Source organism: Eurytemora carolleeae, unplaced genomic scaffold (assembly GCF_000591075.1).
Source record: "Eurytemora carolleeae unplaced genomic scaffold, Eaff_2.0 scaffold403, whole genome shotgun sequence".
Classification (NCBI taxonomy): Eukaryota; Metazoa; Arthropoda; class Copepoda; order Calanoida; family Temoridae; genus Eurytemora; species Eurytemora carolleeae.
The window spans coordinates 187,788-210,757 of NW_019396320.1; the positions used below are offsets into that span (position 1 = coordinate 187,788).

Genomic DNA, 22,970 nt, shown 5'->3' on the forward strand with positions numbered 1-22,970 from the left:
CCCCCCCCCTACTTCCTACAAAACTCTGCAGATATTTTGCTGCGAAATTATTTTCCGGAATCCATCCTTTCTATCAAAGCAATTCCTAAATTTAATTCTAAACTTCTAATCTGACATTAGCTAGTTTTTCTTCCTCTTTTATTATTATTCTTCTTCTTCATTTTCTTCTTCTTTTTCTTCTTTTTCTTCTTCTTCCTCTTGTTCTCCTTCTTCTTCTTTTTCTTCTTCTTCTTCTTTTTCTCCTTCTTTTTTTTTCTTCTTCTTTTTCTCCTTCTTCTTCCTGTTCTTCTTCTTTCTCTTGTTCTCCTTCTTCTTCATTTTCTTCTTCTTCTTCTTTTTCTTCTTCTTTTTCTTCTTCTTCTTCTTCTTCTTCTTCTTTTTCTTCTTTTTTCTTTATAAAGAATTTATGGTCTGATTGCAGTTTGTGGAGATCATTTGTGAGACTGTAATGCCATATAAATGCTAAGTTTACATCGCTGACGTCTACTATACTATATTGATATGTAATATTGAAATGACAGTTCAACAGATCGAGTCAAATTTATTTTCTGTAACCTTATGACCTCAGGTAATGAAATGTTGCCCAAGAAAAATCAATTACATTTTTTTAATCCAATGATGTTATAAGAAACGTTCACGAATTTTTTTTGTAAATACGAAGTTTAAAAGCAACATTTAAACAAAAAAGGTGTTTCTAGAAAAAGAGTGAGAGTTAAAATCTCTTCTAAAGAAAAAAGGTTACAGGACCCGAAAACAGTGGAATAGGAAGACGACTTTTAGACTCAAATTATTATTTGAAATATTCCAATAAACATTATACACATCAATTGTGCAAGTGTAAACAGACTAATTTTTCTTAATACAAGTTTTTAGGCTACTTCAAAAACTATTTGCTTTGAATATAACAACCTAGGAAAACTGAATGATGGTTTTAATGTCGTCTTCTTATTTGACAGTTTTCTGGTTCTCACCGTGTATTTCAAACCTAGTTCCCTTTCACATTCTCACACTGGAAATTATAATTGTTAATCATGGATACGAATAGTTATACAGATATGCATATATGCTAATAATATTATAATTGGGATTATGTAAATGATGTTTGGTCTAATAATAAGGGAAGGATTGAATATAAACAGAACAGATTCAGAATTCTCTTAAACATAAGCAATCACTAATTTGATTTTTTTAAACAACTGAAGTAATTAAATGTTATGATCGGGCAAACAACAAAACAGACAGAGATTACAACTTTTTATATCATTGTGATTTAAAGATATCAAGCTTTCAAGCAAAAATCTATGAGAATTTTGCCAATTACTTGTTAAAAACCAAAGCTTGCAATAAGTGCTTTAAAACGGTAAAATCAAAGCCTAAGGCGTTGCTATACTTCAAGTCGACTTAAGTCGACCTTAAAAATTGATGAATCTATGTGATATAAAGATGATGCTTGATAGAAACAACGATTTCGAGGAATTGTTTAAACAAAACTTTAACACTTTCTAGTGGAAAATAAATTTTCAAATCCTCCTGCATGCATTAAATGGCAGTGTTGGTTATCTATTGTGCAAATGGCAATTATAAATGCAGTTATCTTATGCATTTAATCTAAGACGGCCTCTGCACACTGAATAATCTATGAATTTGAGGAGAAGCTCCATTAAAAAGTAGTTAACATAATTGTCAATATTTTTTTTTCAAAACGATCGTTTTTTCAAAAGCAATTGTTTTTAAAAAACAATTGTATAAAAAACGGTCACAGATCGTTTTTAAAAAACGATTGTTTTCTAAAACGATCGCTAAACGTTTTCTAAAAGTTCAAAACGAGTGGGTCGTTTTTAAAAACGATCGTTATTTTCCAAAAAAGAAACGATCGTTTTTTAAAAAGATTAAAAAACGAAACAAAAAACGATTAACAACCCTATCTGCATTAAATTGGTGTTGGTTATCATATTGTGCAAATTGCAATTATAAATGCAGTTATCTTATGCATTTAATCTAAGACGGTCTCTGCACACTGAATAGTTTATAAATTTGAGGAGAAGTGCCATTAAAAAGTATCAAAAAACTGTCCTTTTCAAATGTTTACTTTTGTCAAAGTTTTTTATTGATCAAAAAGGTTACTTTTCAGTAAATTTTTCCGAAAAAAAATTCACACTTAGATAAGGTTAAAAAGAATAAAAATTCATATTAGGTTTGTTATTTACCATTCCCTCAAGATCCAAAGTTTAAAACAATTTTAATGTTAAAAAAAAAATAGTATTTTGCCCCTGATCTGTGGGGTACCTAGATGGGATTTAAAATTTTAATTTTGAAAATAGGCTAGATTTTGTAAAAACACCTCAGGGATAATATTTACTCAATATGTACCCGATTTTCCTTGGGGATACCAATTGTGTTAAAAGATTCCCAATTTCAGAAAACAAAAATCTTGAGGAAATTACATATTTCTCAAAAAGAAACAGAATGACTTTTAGAAANATGTTGTGGAACAAATCCCAGAGAAGGTGTTGTGATTAAACATGTTGTGGAACAAATCCCATGGGAGGAGTTGTATTTAAACATGTTGTGGAACAAATCCCATGGGAGATGTTGTGATTAAACATGTTGTGGAACAAATCCCAGAGAAGGTGTTGTGATTAAACATGTTGTGGAACAAATCCCATGGGAGGTGATGTGATTAAACATGTTGTGGAATAAATCCCATGGGAGGTGTTGTGATTAAACATGTTGTGGAACAAATCCCAGGGGTGGTGTTGTGATTAAACATGTTGTGGAACATATCCCAGGGGTGGTGTTGTGATTAAACATGTTGTGGAACAAATCCCATAGGAGGTGTTGTGATTAAACATGGGAGGGTTTGTGATTAAAAATGTTGTGGAACAAATCCCATGGGAGGGGTTGTGATTAAAATTGTTGTGGAACAAATCCCAGGGGTGGTGTTGTGATTAAAAATGTTGTGGAACAAATCCCATGGGAGGTGTTGTGATTAAACATTGGAGGGTTTGTGATTAAAAATGTTGTGGAACAAATCCCATGGGAGGGGTTGTGATTAAACATGTTGTGGAACAAATCCCATGGGAGGGTTTGTGATTAAACATGTTGTGGAACAAATCCCATGAGAGGGTTTGTGACATTGGGACCTCGTAGTGAACACGAGGGGTATGCCCCCCCCCCGCACGCGAGATAAATTTTAAGGTAAAATAAGTGATATTTACGGTGTAAGAATGCTTTGTCCCTCCCTTTTTTACCAGTGTGCCCCCACCCCTTCACTATATTTTGGCCAATAGCCCTAATAAAAACTATTAATACTTTTTCTACTTCCTCCCAATTTAGTATATACTCATATTGCTTTTATCTGGAGAACAAAGTTGACAAAATCCCATTACCTTGGTTCAATTATATTGAAATATATGAAACTCCGAGATACAAACTTGCTAACTGAATATCAAAAGTTTATTTTGAAGCTGTGTGCAAATTTATCTTAAATTGAATATCAGATTTATTGTTGATAGAAATTTAAAAACTTTTATTTTTTTTAAATTCTTTTTTATTTTAATAAAAAGACTGAATCAAAATGAATGAACTGATTCAATAAAATGATAAAAGCTAAAAAGAATACCGTCTTGTGTTTACATTACCGCCCAGTGACAGTACACTGCAGTACAAAAGATGCTTCCACCTCTGAAATAACTTTCCTTGCTTTAAATCCTTGAAAAATATGAAATACCGAGCTACAAACTTGCTAACTGGAAAATCAAAAGTTTATTTTGACGCTGTGTGCGAATTTATTTTAATTTGAATTTCAGATTTATTGTCAGAAAACTCTCCTTGTTAACGTAAATTTTAAACTTTTTAAAAATTCTTTTTTATTTTAATAAAAACACTTTAAAAAACTAATGAACTGATTTAATAAAATGATAAAAGCACTAAAGAATTCTGCCCTAAAATAAGATTCAATGACATTTAATGGATAAAAAATTCATTATTTTCAATTATGGTTTTCTACAAAGATGACTTGCGCATTTATAACTGCAGGAAAACATAAAGAAATTATAAGAATTAACCACTTTTAATCCTAGAAATACTACAATGTCTTCCAAATTATTGATCAGATAAAAGTTTCAAGGGTATCGTTGTAAATCGGGATATTGCCATCTTTGCATGGAGTGTCACTTGAAATTACGCTGACAGTCCCTTTAAATTTAAAGTACGAGGATAAGAAATAGAGTTGCTCAAGTGGAAATGAACAAATAGAATAGTCTGAAAGGAAGAAAGGAAGAGAATATTTAAGTTCGGACGGAGCTAATTATGAAATTAACTTTAGCGTCTGTAAACTCTATTAACCTAATCAAATATCATGTTATACAATTGTTTTATACATTTACATTAACTGCTAAGGTTTCTCAAAGCAAAAAGCTGAAAATATAATAATGGATGTCACAAAATGCCAGTCTTTTCGAATCTATCTTAATTACAGAAAACGCACTGTATTTCTGTCTTCTCTACCTAGGGTCAACGCTAAATTTTAACTATTTATTGAGACATAATTAAGGGTACAGGACCACAGGTTAAATATGGGTGACCGGCGGCGTAGCGGGCACCCAACTAGTACATATAATATTTACAAGTTTAATCAACAATAATATTAATCTTTTATTTGGTTGCACTTACAAAATATGCATAAAAATTATGATAACAGTTATTAGCATGAATATAGATAAGGTATCAGGTTTCCCTGATATAGTACTTATTGGTTATTCATTACATGGATAAATGATTTAAGGAAAAGGTTCATTTTCGTTTTTTTTGTTAATCTTATAATAAAATTTAAATATTTAAAAACCTTCCCTGGGGTCATGTTAGGTCCTGCGCAAATTTTGGGCTCGATCGGTTCAGCCGTTTTGACATTCATTGGATACAAACAAACAGACAGGACAGACAAGCCAAGTATTTTTAAACATTTTACGAAAAAAAATTAATGCGTTTTTTTAAAATTTCAAGAGCAAAAAAGCTGAACATTTGCCTCAAACTTTAATTTTATAATCTTTTGTCTTTGCAAACTAATATTGGCCCGCAAAAAATATAGTATTAAACAATTTGATTTTTTGTTTTAGCAAAATTTATTAAAGAATTGGGGCTTTGCAACAATCCCTATATATTTGCAACCAAACGTCGTACACATGAGATTTTTCAAACCATAAATCTTTTAGATAAAAATCTAAGCTTTAAATATCTACACCATCAGGTTGTAAAGATATAAGAATTAGAAAATTTGAAATAAGATTAGATAAGAAAAACTATTGGTATAATATTATTTTTTTTTGTTACAGTTTCATTTTCATCTTTAAAATTGCTTAGCCCCAAATATACTTTTTTCTCTAGTTATGATTATGATCCATTTCTCTTTATCTATTTATAAATTAATAGGATCAAATATAATATTATTATCTCCGCCTAACAAGCTTATACAGAGGTAGACTATATACATTTATTCTAATCAAAACAGTATCAAAGGATTTAGGGGAATTTTCTAGAATTTATGAAACGGGGGTTTGTTACCAAATGTAATTACAGTTAAATAAAAGTAACAGTTTTTGTAATTCAATGTTTACAAAGGAATTGAGTCTTTGCCACAAACTCTGCTTTTCTAAACCCTATATCTTTGGATTCCAATGTCGTAGACCTTAACTATTTCAAACTATGAATTCTGTTAGATCAAATAATATAAGTTTGAAATATCAAAGATTTACGACATTGGGTTCCAAAGATATAGGGATTATAAATTCAGAGTTTGTGGCAAAGACTCAATTCCTTTTAGAAAATATGTATTTCAATATTTTATTCTGTAGATTTAAAGAAATTAAAACTCTAATTTTCTCATCTTTGTAACCTGATGGTTTAAAAATTTGATATTTCCGATTTAGATTAGAAGATTTAACCAACCTCATAATTTGAAATGTTAAAATTTGCAAAAAATAAGGATTAGACAATTAGAGTTTGCAGCAAGTGTTGTTGTTTCTAACGTTGTCAATAAATTTTATGTGTTAGCTCAAAAGAACTCCATGCTCAAAATTATACATTTACCATGAAATATTTTCAAACCCCTTTTTCCTTCGCCTCCAAACCCACACCTAGCCCCGACCATCTGATCCTAAACTTATAATTAGAACATGAACTAGAACTCCCAAAACTATTCTTTTTGCTCAACTGTTCTCTGTCAACTTGATTCTTTCTTATGTATTCTATATTTTTAGTTTGGCGGGGTTTCTTTTTGCAATTTCTTCCAAACCAAAAATTAATTAGAAATCCCACCATTGTCTGTTTGAACAATTACTTGCTTTACCTTCTACAACCCATTGGATAACTTCCTTCAGGACTTCATCTGCTTCCTGTAGTTTTCTTAACTCGAACCCTTCTATGATTGTATGTCTTGTTTCCTGACTCATGCTGTGCACTAAAGATGAATATCCGGCAAACCTCCGCCTCTCTTTAGCTATATCTGCTGGATCTCCTTCTAGATCTGTAGCCATAGAGAATAGAATATATATTAGAGTGGAATTTAAACAATCCCTCGGTATGAATTTTTTCAGTCCCTTTCAGCCTGAAAGGGAGTTTAAAGTGTACAAATCATGAAATGTTCACAAATTATGTGCAGTAGAGTACATTAATACAGTATGTTCCCCAGACTATTCATTTCAATTTCGATTTTGTAAAGCTTTTCAATAAACTTTATAAAATGAATTAGGTGAATAAAAAACATCATTTGATTTATAGTATAAATCATCGTTAGTAAAGTGAAAGGCAGAGAGTCTATGTGAAATGATCATTGGTCAAATATAAAACCAGCCTATTTCATAATTTGGTTTTCTTTTAACAATAGTTTTAGATTTTCTATAAAATGATGTTCTATGGCCCAAAAGGTTATATAGAACAAATATGTGAAGAACACCTGCAGTATGGAAACAGTACAACAAAATGGTCGTTTTACACTTTTTTTTAGTAAATTCCCCTCTAATATATATTCTATTCTCTTTGTCTGTTGCATAAGTTATCTTGAGTTCTCCTACTTCATTGTTTGCCTCATACTCTGCCTTCTCTTNAGTGTACGGGATATACATAGTTGAGTAGTTGTGATACTGTATTTTCGTTCTAATTGCTTCCTTTCATTCTCGTCCAACTATATTCCTTTCATAACAGACCCTTCTTTATTACTATAATCAGGGGCGTAAATAAGGAATCTGTAGGGGGGGGGGTAAACTTTTTTAATGTGGGTTTAGTTTTTTTGCATTTTCCACTTATTTCTGGCATTTACAAACTCCATCATATAAAGGCAATTCATTTCCTACCTTTCAGCTTTCACCTTGTTTTATACCCTTCATTTTAGTCATTCATTTTACATTAACTACAAAGATCTGTAAACAAACTGAATTTATTTTAAGTATCATAAATAATAGTTTTACTCTAAGAGGAAAAAGATGTAACTTTAAAACTTTAGAAAAGCTACTCTGCAAAACTTTGAAAAAATATAGTCTAGCTTTGTTTATATTCTAATTTATAATTCTAGGAATATATGTTAATTTCACTATATTAAAAGAGAAATGTCTTACTTTTTAAAACTTAATTCTTAATAATCTTGATCTTTTAACATTTCGATTTTTGGGTAAAATTTATCTATGTTACTTCGTTAAAGTTGATTGAGTAAGATTATCTGCGCGAAGCGGCAATTTTTTTTACATTTTTTCTTTTAATGGTTATCATGAACATGGAGAATGGAGATCAAGTTACTAAACGGAGATGTTTATGTCCCCAAGATTCTGTGGGGGTAATCCCCCAGGGTTCTGGGGGGGTAAGTAACCCCAATAACCCCCCTTATTTACGCCACTGGCTATAATAATCTAAAATCAATAAAATATATTTATATATCTAACAAAATTTAATCTCAGTATTTTGATTTTAATTAATTTATTAGGAAAACTCTACGCAAAGATGAGAACCCAAAAAGGGGGGGGGTGAATTTCTGAAAAAAAGCAATTTTGCTTTAAATCATCATCATCATTTCTTTTGTAAAACAATTCTAAAAATAATTTTCTTATGACACTTTTTTACTGGAGGCCGTCTTCGTTAGCTAACCGGCACTGCATCAAGTTCAAACCTATATAATTTTCTTTCTAGGATCTGTGAATTCGCCATACACAAGCAAAATATGTAACTATATATTTTTCTAACATATTTATTCTTATTTATGTTTTAAGGTGTCAGAGCTTCAGTCTAACTTTAGGAGGCGTCTTTATCCTAAAAATAAAATAATAATAAAATGAATTTTTCAGATATATATTTGGCATAAAAAAATTACCTTTCAATTTTTTCTCTGAACTTTCTAGGCTGAACCACGTTCAAATGAAATTTTGAAGGAATATTTCCCTGGCAAGAAAAAAGGAGTTAAATGTATGTTTATTATATATCTAAATCTGTAATAAGTTTGGCGTGTCTGCTTGTATTCAATTAACGTCAAAACTAACGTGACTCCAGTGCAGATTTTTGGTATCATAGGCAAAAGTCAAAAGAAAAATTAAATGATTTTTCCTTCTTTTACTGTTTGAAGAAGAAAAGCTATGCAGATATTAGATTTAACCTGATATATTAAACATTGTTCAACTTTTCGTTAATTATTTTTGTAAAATTTTACCTTAGGATAATAGTATGCAACAATGATTGACTAAAATAAAAATGTATTATTATACTTATTTTAATTACTAATGAAATGAAATGTTACAAATTATAAATAAAGGAATAGTGTGTCTGAATCTTATACATACATTTAAGAAATAAAAAAAAACATATATTTTGAAATATTTCCGTAGCTCATATATCCCTAAAAATAATGAGTTATTTTCTATCGTCCTCTATCCCACGCTGATTCTTGATCCCTGCTCGAGTATGAGCTTGTACTACCTTCCTCAGGTGTTCAAGGTGTCCCCACAGATCCGTCGAATACACCAGAACGTCGTCCAGGTAACTCAACCAGTCTCTGAACTCTGTAGGTAGATGAGTCATAGCCAGGTCCCTTATAGGGTAGAATCGATTAAGGGCTTGATAGATAGCCAGTGCTTGTGTCCCTNTTTCCCATTTTCCCCTTTAGCTCTGCCCACTCCAAAAAGTTTGGTTGAGGCCCACACCATCTGAGTAAATTCACCTTCATAATTCAGATTTTAAATATATATTATCAGTGGGTGTACACTACATAACACAACAACTGTGTACTGTGGAGTGTATACCGAATTTTTATCAAAAGGGACTATCCACGTTATTTAAAATAAAACACTCAAGCTCTATTAGATTAAGAATCAGGATGATAATATAATGAAAATATTAGAATTGTGCATGAGTCTGCATTTAACATAGAGAACTACGATTAAGCATAATCAAATTTAGAAATAGATAGCTGAATATTTCAATCAATTTTGCTTACTCTAAACCGTAAATGCATTGACAGTCCCTTTAAATATTAATAATTCTGCACAATTTATGGCCGAGGCAAACTGCATCATAACTTGCAGTCTTCTTGAAATTTTAATATCATATTTTGTTTAAATTTGCAACAAAAAAAGGACATTTTAAAATAAAATTGACACATCCCACTGCGTATACGTAGCTGCGTGCAGTATATCAAGGACTATATTATACGTAGATGAGTAGCTGTGTACGGATATAAATACGTACTTGAGTAGCAGTATATCTACAGTTCTAGTGTACAGATATATTTGTACTTGAGAAATGTCTTACTTTTTAAAANGTGTACGGATATATGCGTACTTGAGTAGCAATATATCTACAGTTCTAGTGTACAGATATATTTGTACTTAAGTAGCTGTGCTGTATATCTACAGGTTTAGTGTACGGGATATACATAGTTGAGTAGTTGTGATATGTACAGGTTTAGTGTACGGATACATGCGTACTTGAGTAGCAGAAATCTACGGTTCTAGTGTAAAGATATATACGTACTTGAGTAGCTTAACAGTATATCTACAGGTTTAGTGTACGGGATATATTCATAGTTGAATAGTTGTGATATGTACAGGTTTAGTGTACTGATATATACGTACTTGAGTAGCAGTATATCTACATTTTTGACGTACAGATATATCCTTAAGTAGCTTTACAGTATATCTACAGGTTTAGTGTACGGGATATACATAGTTGAGTAGTTGTGATATGTACAGGTTTAGTGTACGGATACATGCGTACTTGAGTAGCAGCAATCTACAGTTCTAGTGTACAGAAATATACGTACTTGAGTAGCTGTGCAGTATATCTACAGGTTTAGTGTACGGATATGTACAATGGTCTCTGTACCAATGTATGGCTACAAACTTCCCATCAACTTCGGTACATAGATTTCTAAAGATAAGAAAATATATATAATTTTTTTCAAAATGTGTGTTAAAGTTTCTGAAAATATGGCTTTCTAAATTGTTTGAAAGTAGCGAATCAAGATAAGTTTCAGAAGAGGAGGGCCAAAATATTTATTTTGTATAAAGGAAATGATGACTCATCTTTAATTTTCGTATCCAATTACAACCAAAAGAATTAATCGATCATAATACATAGTCTATAGACAAGTTGCCAGTTTTTTTTAAAACTGTTGGTGATCAATTTCCAATAATCTTTTATTACTTTTCAGTCAGTTGACTTTTACATTTGATTAAGTTACTTTCTAAAACAAGTTTTATTACTTTTATCTAATTATTGTTGTTGTTTAAAGAGACCCTTCATCGAAAGATGGACATGTCAGACTCACAACGGTATACCCTTTAAACCATTAACCTTTAAACCTAAAACAAGGACGAAATATCTTTGATTAAATCAGTGAAATAACTCAGGGAAAGGTTCAAGGGTACCGTTGTGAATCGACGAAACCATTCTATAAATGGAGCGGCAAATAAAAAACCGTTTGCAGTCCCATTAAAAATAAGAAATCTACAGACCTGGTTAATGTACTACTAGAAGGAAGGTATTGCTTAGGCCACAGGAACAGGTTTTCACCGTGCTTAACAAAAACATCAAACAAATTAATTGAGTTCTTTCCACTAACTCTGATATTATATAATCCTTATGCTTGTGCAACCCAATGTCGTAGACCTTTGATATTTCAAAAATATAAGGATTAGAACATTTGAGTTTTTCCTCAAAAATCTTTGAAGTTTTATATTTTTAGTATTGTCTGTTTTCAAACTTATACATATCTAATAATTTTTTTTCTATGAATAAGTTCGACTGAAAAATAGTAAACAAATTTAAAAGAAACATTCCTTGGATTTAGGAATTTTGTATTATCTCTGAAAGGAAATGGTTGAACGATACACTTGGAATTTGTGCAAAATATATAAACCATCATTAATTTAGTTAACAATGAAACCCTTCTCTAAGCAGACAGATATAAAACGTCGTTTGTCACGACAATACGTACTATATACTATATCAAAGAAACATTAGAAATTGAAAAAAAGAAATAATATTTATATTGCATGATTTTTTGTATAATAATTTAAATTAAATCTAACAAGGAAATGAATACTCGAAGGGCTGGACACATTCAGACTTTTTTGTTTGAAACACAACCGTTCGTTCTTTCTTATAAACCGTTTTTTTTCAATAACGGCTATTTCCGTTAATGAAAAGTTCCACAGTCCTAAATTTACTCGCCTCAAACTCTTTTGTTTAAAACCTTAGTCCATTATCCCTTTTATAAATTTGCAACCTGATAGTATAAACTTGATCTCGATATCCCATGAAGGTACTTATAAACCTGAGTCTGTGCTTAAAGGGACCGTTCACTTTTTTGGGTAATTTCATGGTAAACTAATCAGTCTATTAGCTATTCATTGGTATTAGTCTAACTTTTAAAGATATCTATGACCGGAGAAAAACGCTGATTTTTCGTTTAAAATTCCAACAGAAAGATATAATTATACCTTTTCATAGACATTATTTAAACGTTTTTCAGTAACAACAGCCCGATCAAATCTAAAATTTTAATGACATCATGTGTCAGCCATTATACAACAAAATATAAAAACGTTTGATTTTAGAATTAGTAAGATATTAACGTTTTTCGTGTTAAAATCTAATTTAACAAATTTTCAAGTTGAACAAAGATGACTTTCTCTCTCAGACAAACCAGTTCCTAGATTTCAACTCTTCAATAAATCATGGAGATTCATGGGAAAGTAGGGAAAACATATCACCCAGCAAGAAAGGGAGACAACCAAGGAAGTCTAAAACTGACTTACAAGACACGGGGATAGGACGTCCTAAAGACCCACAATTACTACTTCTGAAATAGTCATATTTAGACCGGAAAGACAAGGTTCAGGACGCTGTTTATGAACTGGGGTATCAGTTTACTAAAGGCATTTGTCTCTGCAGGGCTTCCTTGTAAACGTCCATATTTTTGTCCATGTGTTGCCACATGTGTTTCTCCGGCAGCTGTTTTAAAGCTGTTCTCCGAGCTCCCCCCCCCCTCCCTGCACTCCTCTTATTTTCATTTACAGAGGAAATACTCAATAATCATCTTTAGGACATCCCGAGGGCGTCCTTAAAAAATTCTTTAGGACGTCTTGACAGGTTCCTTATAGTCGCTGTTAATTAAGGCCAAACACAGGGTCCCCCCCCCACAAAAAAATTCTTCAGTAGGAAGTCCTGAGGGCGTCCTCAAGAAGCATCTTTAGGACGTCCTAACTGGGTCTTCACAAGACGCTGTCAAGTTGGGGTGTACATGTACACAGGTTTGCCCCCCCCCAAAAAAAAACCTTGGGAGGGAGGGCACATGGAAATTGCCCCTCGAAAAAGTATTTTTTCTTAACCCTATCCCCGCTGGGGTCAATTTGACCCCCCCCCCTCTAAATCCCATGTTTTATGTCAAAATATGACAAATGATACATCATTAGAAAGCTCTTGTGCTCTACTTTTAGAATCTGCAAAAAAATTTGCAAATTTGCGAAAATTGAATTTTTTATCGCAAAATCCAGTTTTATAGTAAAAATGTTTGCAAAAAAAAATTTGTCCAAAAAATGACAAATTATACATTTTTGAAAAGCCCTTGACCATGCCATTTCAAATATGCAAAAATTTTTGCAAAATTTTAAATAACCTGATTTTTAATCAAGAAAAACTAAAAATGTGCAAATTTCCTTTGACAGGTTGTTTGCAAAAAATTTGCAATTTTTTTTTCGCAAAACTTGTGCAATCCGTTTCCTTATGTCATAGGCTTTCCAAAAAGCTAAATTTTATCAAAATCTGACAAGTGAAAGTGGGTCAAAACAAAGATTTAGTTTGCTACAGGCAAAAGCAGTCATTCAGGCAGTGTGCCTGAGGACTCAGGCAGTTAGTATTAAAGCCCGGTTTTAGGCCTAAAGGGAGGGCTTTGGGTATGTAAGAAAAGTCAGAAAGTTTCAACAGCCTCAGACCAATACTTTTTGAGTTATGTAAAAAAAACTACAGGGGGGGGGTCAAATTGACCCCCCCCAGCGGGAATAGGGTTAAGGAAAACCTGTTCTCCTTGACTTCACAGCGACTTGTGAAGAACCAGACATAATGACATAAAGATGTTTCTTTAGGACGACCCTAGGGTTGCTTTTTCTAAACAACAAAACATATGCAGATCATTAAAAAATTTATTTACATAATTAAATATAAATTAATTAATTAATCACGGAATATCGAAGAGGAATTAAATTAATCTGTAGATCAATGTTTAATCCTGAGATTCACAATACAAAAGTTCTGCATTTGGAATTCATCATTTGAAATATAACATCGTTTGATATATAACATCGTTTGATATATAACATGGTTTGATATATAACATCGTTTGATATATAACATGATTTGATATATAACATCGTTTGATATATAACATCGTTTTATATATAACATCGTTTGATATATAACATCGTTTGATTTATAACATTGTTTGAAAAATAACATCGTTTGATATATAACATTGTTTGAAATATAACATCGTTTGATATATAACATCGTTTGATATATAACATTGTTTGAAATATAGCATCGTTTGATATATAACATCATTTGATATATAACATCGTTTGATATATAACATAGTTTTATATATAACATCGTTTGATATATAACATCGTTTGATATATAACATCGTTTGATATATAGCATCGTTTGATATATAACATCATTTGATATATAACATCGTTTGATATATAACATTTTGAAATTAATGGTTAACAAACATCGTTTGATATATAACATCGTTTGATATATAACATTGTTTGATATATAACATCGTTTGATATATAACATCGTTTGATATATAACACTGTTTGCAAAAATCAGATTTAGAGTCAAGTGATCAGTTCCCTTGCAACAATAAACAATATGAAAATTAAACTGAAAAAATAATCACCTGTTCTGAATTTTGATGATAAAACTCATTAATACTTGTAAGAAAAGTTGCCCACGAGTAAGCCATCTCACACAAAGCTTCAAATATGCAAAAAAATATTATTTAAATTATCTAAAAAAAGAAATTACAAAATTCTATTATTTGCAAATTCCGGTTATTCTGTAAAAACTGGTTACTAAACAAATTTTAAGTGAAAATCTAATTTTTTATAAAAAGTAACTAAGCACTGTTTAAATCTCGCAAAAAAGATACTTACAAATTTGTTTTTAGAAATACTATCTTTTTCCTTAATAATATCATAATTGGAAGATTTTTTTTTCAGAGAATATAAAATTCAACAATCAATAAGATTATTAATATTATTAGCTTATTTGAGTATAAAGACAAATATAAAGCCAATTAAATATTAATGATGATATTATTTCTAAATAAAATAATGTAAATTTAAAAATATATAAAAATACCTGGATCCAGTTGTAACTGTTTAACTCCATGCCTGGCTCTCAACAGGTTATGCCAGTCCAGACAATCCTTAAATATGATTCTTTTCAAAACATTATGTACAGTTGTTGCATCCCACTGTATCCAAAAGTAATGTCGTCTTCCTACCCTTCACCTTTGTATTGGGTTAGATATAAAAACAGAGAATGTATTCCGGCACAGCCCGTCTCAGCCAGAGATTTACACACCGAATACTTAAAATATACAATCTGTGAATAATTCTGCGATCCGTAGCAATTGCCACTTAAACAACTGGGGTTTTTATTTCAGAAGTAACAACTAAATGTTTCAAACTGACCCAATCTTCTTTCTCTGAGAACAAATCACTCCTTGATCACCCCAGATACTGCACTCTACTGGTAAGTTACTCAATCCTTTTAACAACATTAGACAATTTTATCATAACTACTTATTATTACTAAAACAGTATTTGTAGGTTAGAAATATATACATATTTGCAACTTTAATTTTTTTGGTTACAAGGAGTTTCTTCAAACCTATATCAAGACCTCCGTGATTTGTGTCAAAAGCAGTGTACACCATATCTATCTATTTACATGCTTTTCTTGTCTGTCTGGGTGTCTGTTTGTGTGTTTGTATTTAATAAACGTCAAAAGGGCGTAAGCGATCCGGCCCAAATTTTTTTAGGGACCTCACATGACCCTGAGAAGCTTTTTCGATGATCAAAATTTCAAAATTTAGCCTCCAACAAAATTCGATTTACATTAGATTTTGAATATCTACTAATTTTTTTTTATAAAATCCGCGAAATTTTTGTTTTTGTTTTACTATGTGTACCAAGAGAAAATGTTCACAATTGAAGTAGAAGATGGGCGCGAAAAAAGAATAGTTTTTGGTATTAAGAAATGCCAGGACAGGCGCATTTCGTAATTATTCAAGAAAAGTAAAGTTGACAAAAGAATGCCGGAAGTTATTTCAAAGATTAAAGACGACCCTTTACCTTGATAAATGCTGAATCTTCCCAGACTGTATGCTTTCTTCCGGGCGTTGATATTCCTGATGATTAAACAGAAAAAAATTATTCAATAATTTTATGTTTCAAAATACTAAATATTCGAATAAAATAATTTTTTAATTAAAATGACAAATAAATTCGGAAAGATCTTTTATTTCTCCATATTCTTAATCTTTATGGGCCATTCTATGAATTCTGCAAGATCAAACAATAAAATTATAAATTTGAAAGGTTATAAAGAGATTATTATGAGTTTCTTTGAATGACATGATAAATTGAAGTAAATATGACATACAAGTTTGGATTTATTGATTAAGTAATTGAACTATACATTATTAGTTAAACATTTTCCGCCATACGATAGAAGTAGTTAAACTAGTTCTCCTTATCCATTAATTCCGACCTCATTAACAAGTGAATTTAAAGAAAAGGACCTGCTACAAGGGAAGGAAAAGCAGGCCCGCATCCAAGAACTGCGGAACTTTTTACAAGCAACTTTCCTGACTAAACATATTCATTAAACAAAAACAACCCCAAAAAATAACGTACAGGGATAACCAGAAAACTCTGGAAAATAAAGACGACTTTTAGAATACATTTTTGCCTTTAAATAGTGCAATAAACATGAGACACCACCAAATTGTAGGGTGCAAAAAGGCCCAATTTACTTAATGCATGTTTTAAAAGTAAAACTATTTACTTTTTAATCACATCAAATACCATTACTTATTGCTCATATATCATCTTCCTATTCTACAGTTTTCTGGTTCTCACTGTAGCAAAAATAAAAACATATTAGTTAACTAACCTCGCATGAATTTGTTTCCTTTTTTCTTTTTTTCCTGCACAAAAAATATCGTTTTTTAGTGATTATCACATTTTTAAATTTAAACTTGAACTAGTAAAATTTTTAAAATTTTGAGATATCTTGTTTTTTCCTTTTGAAAACTGTCATGAGTACCCCTATTGCTCCAGATTTACATGGTACAGGTTTCACCTCACTATAAAGAAGCAAATGTTTGTTAATAGTTTTGTTTAGCTTTTAAAAAAGTATTAACACCCTTCATTTGATTTTTTGTTATTAAATAGTTTTCTTTTGGAACACTCAAAAGAAAAAAAGAAAGAATTCTGTTCTGGATTGGGAAAAAAAGGCGTTGACCCTTTGTTTAAAAAGTTAAATGTCTTGGTCTATTTTCCTTTGTCTGTACATCAAGGATGGAGACATCCTTGTTTTTCTATCCGATCAAATATTTATATTCTTTAATGAAGATTTCTCTAAAAAAATGGGCATTCTCGGTCTCCACATATTTACTGAGATAGGCGGGGTTAACCCTATCCCCGCTGGGGTACTTGAAAACCAGGATACGCTGGGGGGGGTCAATTTGACCCCCCCCCCTCTAAATCCCATGTTTTATGTCAAAATATGACAAATGATACATCATTAGAAAGCTCTTGTGCTCTACTTTTAGAATCTGCAAAAAAATTTGCAAATTTGCGAAAATTGAATTTTTTATCGCAAAATCCAGTTTTATAGTAAAAATGTTTGCAAAAAAAATTTGTCCAAAAAGTGACAAATTATACATTTTTGAAAAGCCATTTCAAATATGCAAAAATTTTTGCAAAATTTTAAATAACCTGATTTTTAATCAAGAAAAACTAAAAATGTGCAAATTTCCTTTGACAGGTTGTTTGCAAAAAATTTGCAATTTTTTTTTCGCAAAACTTGTGCAATCCGTTTCCTTATGTCATAGGCTTTCCAAAAAGCTGAATTTTATCAAAATCTGACAAGTGAAAGTGGGTCAAAACAAAGATTTAGTTTGCTACAGGCAAAAGCAGTAATTCAGGCAGTGTGCCTGAGGACTCAGGCAGTTAGTATTAAAGCCCGGTTTTAGGCTTAAAGGGAGGGCTTTGGGTATGTAAGAAAAGTCAGAAAATTTCAACAGCCTCAGACCAATACTTTTTGAGTTATGTAAAAAAAACTACAGGGGGGGGGCAAATTGACCCCCCCCCCCCAGCGGGAATAGGGTTAAAAGGTTTAGTTTTAATCAGGCAAGTTACACAAATCCAGACTGTTAGGAAAAGTTGCATCAATTTTGTTACCGGGTCGACCTTGACCTTTGGTTTTATCTCACTAACTTACTCTTACTATTTTGTAGCCCTAGACATGTACATCTTAGAATTATAAGACATTTTTTATAAGCTTTAGTCTTTAAGAAGTAAATAAAAAAATTCTCATAATTTTTTTCGCTAGTGCAATTTTTTATCACTGCAGGTGAAGTAAAGTTTTTAAATTGATTGTCATTTTAAACTTATAACTTTATACTGAATAAAAACAGAAGAAGATTTGAAATAATTGTCTTTCACTGAATGAAATAGTTTGCTACAATTATTTAACCCTTTCCTAGTACAGGGTTGAAGTGCTTCTTTCTGGTTATTTTTATCAATTCTATCGTTCTTCTAAATCAAATAAATACAAAGTGATTGTTACATTTTTCTTGATATACAGCTCTAGATAAGAAAAGCTAATTCTATTATTTTTATGTCATTGAAATTTGAAACCAACAAAAGTGTAAAAAATGAGAACTTAAATTTCTATAAAATTGAATTTCATGAATCATATTCAAATAATCAAATCAAATAATCAAATAATCAAATAATCAAATAATCAAATAATCAAATAATCAAATAATCAAATAATCAAATAATCAAATAAATCAAATAATCAAATAATCAAATAATCAAATAATCAAATAATCAAATAATCAAATAATCAAATAATCAAATAATCAAATAGTTAAATAATCAAATAATCAAAAAATCGATAAAATTTTTTGGCGAATAAAAAGTATTTTGTCTTCGATATATTATGGGAAGAGAGGGTTTGCAACCAAAAAAAAATCTAAAATCAATCGTTATAGAGTTTTTTTTTCAATTTTGCCTTTGCCAATTTTGACTCTCGCTCTCGTTTGCCCATTTTTCATTTAAACTACATGAAAATTGTTGTGAGGAAAAGTCCCAAAGTAGGCAAATTAATGTTTAAATAATTAAAAATTTGAATTCACCGTAATTTTTTTATGGTTTATTTTTGTATATTAACTTTTTAAGCTTTTTAAATTTACCATGGCTAAAGATCCATATGAGAACAATAGGTCGACTTTACAGTGTCACAATGCCTTGGCATTTAATTTTACTTTATACATTTTATACACTTTAGATTTATCAACACTTGTTTTCAGTTTTAGTTTAAAACAAATAATTGTAAAAATTTTCATTAATTTTTGCTTGATATCTTGCAATATTTTGATCCCTTTGAACATGACTAAAAACTGTATTAAAAATAATCTACCTGAGTTTGCAAAGAGCTAAAATACACTAGATTCCACTGCAGCCAAATATAATGTACATGAGAATATATAAAAAATTGAATATTTTTAGTAATTTTCTCTGAACTGGGAATAAAAAAAAAATATACAAAGTGATAAGAAATAGATTATGATCTAAACTATTTATTAGATTTAATATTCAAAGATTGGAAAAAACTACTGACTAATAAAGTGTTAGAAAAAATAAGTCAGTTTAAACAAGTTCAGTGATGGGCGAAAATGCCATCGCATTCATAAGGTACAGCCATTGGTCAATTATGAAAAAATAATTATCCATGGGACTGTTTTTTCAAAAATAGTTTTTAGTTTATTTTAGATTTTTAGGTTGTACACAATTTCCTGTTTAGGTTTATGAGGCGGAAGTTTAGGATAAGTTCCGTAGAAACTAGTTTCAGTTAAGTCCAGTTTACCTTCGTTACTGGCAACTAAAATATGCACATCCGGACTAGGGCTGGGTAAAGTTCCGTTAACGGATTAAACATTTTTGTAAATTAAAGTAAAATGTCCGTTAAGGAACAGCAAAAAACGTTAATTTTTTAAATCGTTTACTAACGCAAATACCCGTTTTTGAAAAAAACGGTTGAAAAAGAAAAACTAAGAGATGTGCGGCTTTCGTTTTATTATGTATTTTAATTTTTATGTAACGTGTTTTAATGTTTTTTAATGTTTTTGTTCCAGCTATTTTTAAATGCTATAGCTGTTATACGGCGGGGAACCGTTGGCAATTTCTGAAAAATCTTTAATAATATTGAGATCGTGATGGTAACTTTTAAAATTAACGAAAAATACCATTAACGAAACAAACATTCCATCCTCTGAGCTAAGAAACGACGAAATTTGAAACATTTGGAGAAAAATAAAACAACAAGGAAATTCATCAAAACTATTAGAAATCAAACTGGTAAAACTTGAGCGTGTACGATAACTAACTGAACCCAAATATATCCTAAGTTGGACATTTATTTTCCAGAATGCAATTTTTATCTGAATTTTCAAAGAAAGTGATATACTTCAATGATTAAATCTTTTAAATAGAAAAAATGTAAAAAATAAATTTGGTCAAATGGGTCCGAAAATAAAAGCTCACTAGCCATTAAACCAGGATATTTAAAAATGTAATAACGTTTATATTGATATGCTTAACATTTCCCGTATAGAATCAAGATTTCCATAAGTTCTTCTTCTTAATACAATATCAAAATAAATCAACAATAGTATATATATATCTTATTCGCAAAAACATAGAGAGAAAAATTCTCTCATTATATCTTCGTATCTATTGCTGTAATGTAATTGCTGTAAAGCTTCCCCAAGTAAAATTAAAAGTAAAAGTCTAAATGTTTATCTTATGCAAAACTGATGTTTAGATTAGTGCAAAGTTTGCAAAGCTCTTGTTTCCTGCCGGCATCAAAATAAACAGAGGTCGTAACTTTTGTACAGTGTATCGTCAATCTTAAACATTTGATATCGAGTTCCAAAGCGAGCACTTCTAAATTAATGTCTACCCTGTGTACTGTATATGGGTATCATTAGGACGGGATTGAATAATAATTAAAGTGATCTGTATTTTTGCCCAAGTTTAAGATCAAAATTAATTTTATTGTTCTTAAAATCAAATCAATTTTTATTATTTACACAGAATCATAATAATAATTTAATTGAAACCTTACAGAAGTGTGTCTGGAGAACTGTTTATAGCGCTGAAGCTGTTTTCGTATCAGCTCCCAGTATTTGCTCGAAAAAAAGAAGAAGAAAAATTGTAGATACAGTAACAAACGTAGAAACGGAAACAAACGTAGATACGGTAATAAACGTAGACAGATATGGTAACAAACGTAGATATGGTAACAAACGTAGATACGGTAACAAACAGTGAAGTGATGATGTAGCGTGCTGGTCATGCACTGTAAGGAAAACTTTGATGACGAATTTAAAGTGCCTACATTAGCCGAAGATCAAGTGTTCTAGATTAACGTTTACTCAGGCTTTAGCAGTTTCGACCCCTGAACGTGGTGTCATGAGGTAATCCAATCAGATTTTAATTTTGATTTTAATTATAATAAAAATTTTATATTCTTCAAAAATTGCTGCCTTATTTAAGAAATATTAATTTTAATGATTTCCATCCAACCTGAATATTTGATTGATTTACATAGTGAGGAGGTTGAAGATTTAAACAAATCACTATCCAGGCTGTCAAAACTAAATCATATTCACTTAACAAGCTGTCAGAACTAAATTATATTCACTTAACAAGCTGTCAAAACTAAACCATATTCAATTAACAAGCTGTCAAAGCTAAATCATATTCACTTAACAAGCTGTCAAAACAAAATCTTATTCACTTAACAAGCTGTCAAAACTAAATCATATTCACATAACAAGCTGTCAAAACTAAATCATATTCACTTAACAAGCTGTCAAAACTAAAACAAATCAAGTTAACAAGCTGTCAACACTAAAATAAATTAACTTTATAAGCTGAAACAAAAAATTAAATTTATAAGCTGACAAAACTAAAATAAATTAACTTTATAAGCTGACACAAAACTGAAATAAATTAACTCTATAAGTCAACAAAACTAAAATAAATTAACTTTATAAGCTGACAAAACTAAAATAAATTAACTTTATAAGCTGTCAAAACTGAAATAAATTAACTAAACAGTTGCTGTCACATCTAAAACCTAAACTTTAACTTTACAAGCTGTCAGTAAAAATAAGCTATCATTACTAAGCTTTATACTTTACAAACAATCAAAATTAAATCATAAACTGTAAAAGCCGTCAAAACTAAATTTTACACTTTACAAGAAGTAAAATAAAAAATTTACACTTAAAGCTGTCAAATCCTATTTTTTCCCTAAATGATGACTTGATCCCAAATTATTTTATCTGAACTTTGCGACCTGAGGTGGAAATTTTTGTATTGCAGCTTAGTCAAGGATTTCTGCACTTCAAGTGACTCTCCATGCATGGATGACAATGCCCTATTCACAACGTTGCCTATTATGTGTTTTCCGCTCGTAGAAATGCACAAAATACTTCAGAAGAGAAACCACAATTGAAAATAATCAGTTTTCTAAATTATAAACATTAATATCTAATTCATACTTGATCCAACAAAGTTTTAATCGTATCATTTTGAATCGGATATTGAAATCTTGGCAAGGAACGTCACTTTAAATTTCGCTTACTGTCCCTTTAACCTGGAAAGTGGTGCTCTACCCTCTTCTATCCTAAACATTCTTCACGACTGCAGAATCTATATTCTTGCTTTCTAACTGCATCTGTATCTAACTATCTCTCATATCCCTGAATATCCTGGATAAGCTATGCTTGTGTTTTGAAGGAAGGAATGTTGCAAGGGTCAGCCTGCCGAACAAATATCCTATTTTCACTCAGAAATTATTGTGTCATTTTCATGGAGTGAATTCGGTCACAACTTAGAGAAATTGTTTGGGCACAGCTTAGAGGGAGTGCTCAGGCACAGAGTTAGAGGGGGTGTTCAGACACAGAGTCAGAGGCAGTGTTCAGGCACAGAGTTAGAGGTAGTTTTCAGGCACAGAATTAGAGTTATTGTTTGGGCACAGCTTAGAGGGAGTGTTCAGGCACAGAGTCAGAGGGAGTGTTCAGGCACAAAGTTAGAGGTAGTTTTTTAGGCACA

General features: G+C 30.9%; 1 protein-coding gene across 1 annotated transcript; it reads right to left on the reverse strand.

Moving 5' to 3' along the window:
• Positions 1-8,202: 8,202 nt before the first annotated feature.
• On the reverse strand, positions 8,203-22,593 carry LOC111700875 (ectin). The gene is made up of 17 exons (XM_023471940.1): positions 22,513-22,593; positions 21,435-21,505; positions 19,643-19,728; positions 19,267-19,302; positions 18,322-18,377; positions 16,859-16,921; positions 16,729-16,762; positions 16,355-16,424; positions 15,906-15,961; positions 14,908-14,974; positions 14,444-14,520; positions 10,992-11,053; positions 10,298-10,404; positions 9,123-9,196; positions 8,690-8,719; positions 8,357-8,424; positions 8,203-8,295 (listed from the first exon to the last, which is right to left on the reverse strand). Exons 1-17 carry the CDS (start codon positions 22,548-22,550, stop codon positions 8,259-8,261), a joined length of 1,032 nt encoding a protein of 343 aa, XP_023327708.1. The 5' UTR covers positions 22,551-22,593; the 3' UTR covers positions 8,203-8,258.
• Positions 22,594-22,970: the final 377 nt, after the last annotated feature.

What these genes read in the sequence shown, in the direction of transcription:
- LOC111700875 (XM_023471940.1), bottom strand. Translation starts at nt 22,550, where the DNA reads ATGTTTAGGATAGAAGAGGGTAGAGCACCACTTTCCAG. An exon ending in AAGATTCAGCATTTATCAAG is followed by an intron (nt 14,975 to 15,905) that starts GTAAAGGGTCGT and finishes ATCATATTTAAG; the next exon opens with GATTGTCTGGACTGGCATAA. An exon ending in TATACTGCACAGCTACTCAA is followed by an intron (nt 9,197 to 10,297) that starts GTACGTATATTT and finishes TGAATTATGAAG; the next exon opens with GTGAATTTACTCAGATGGTG.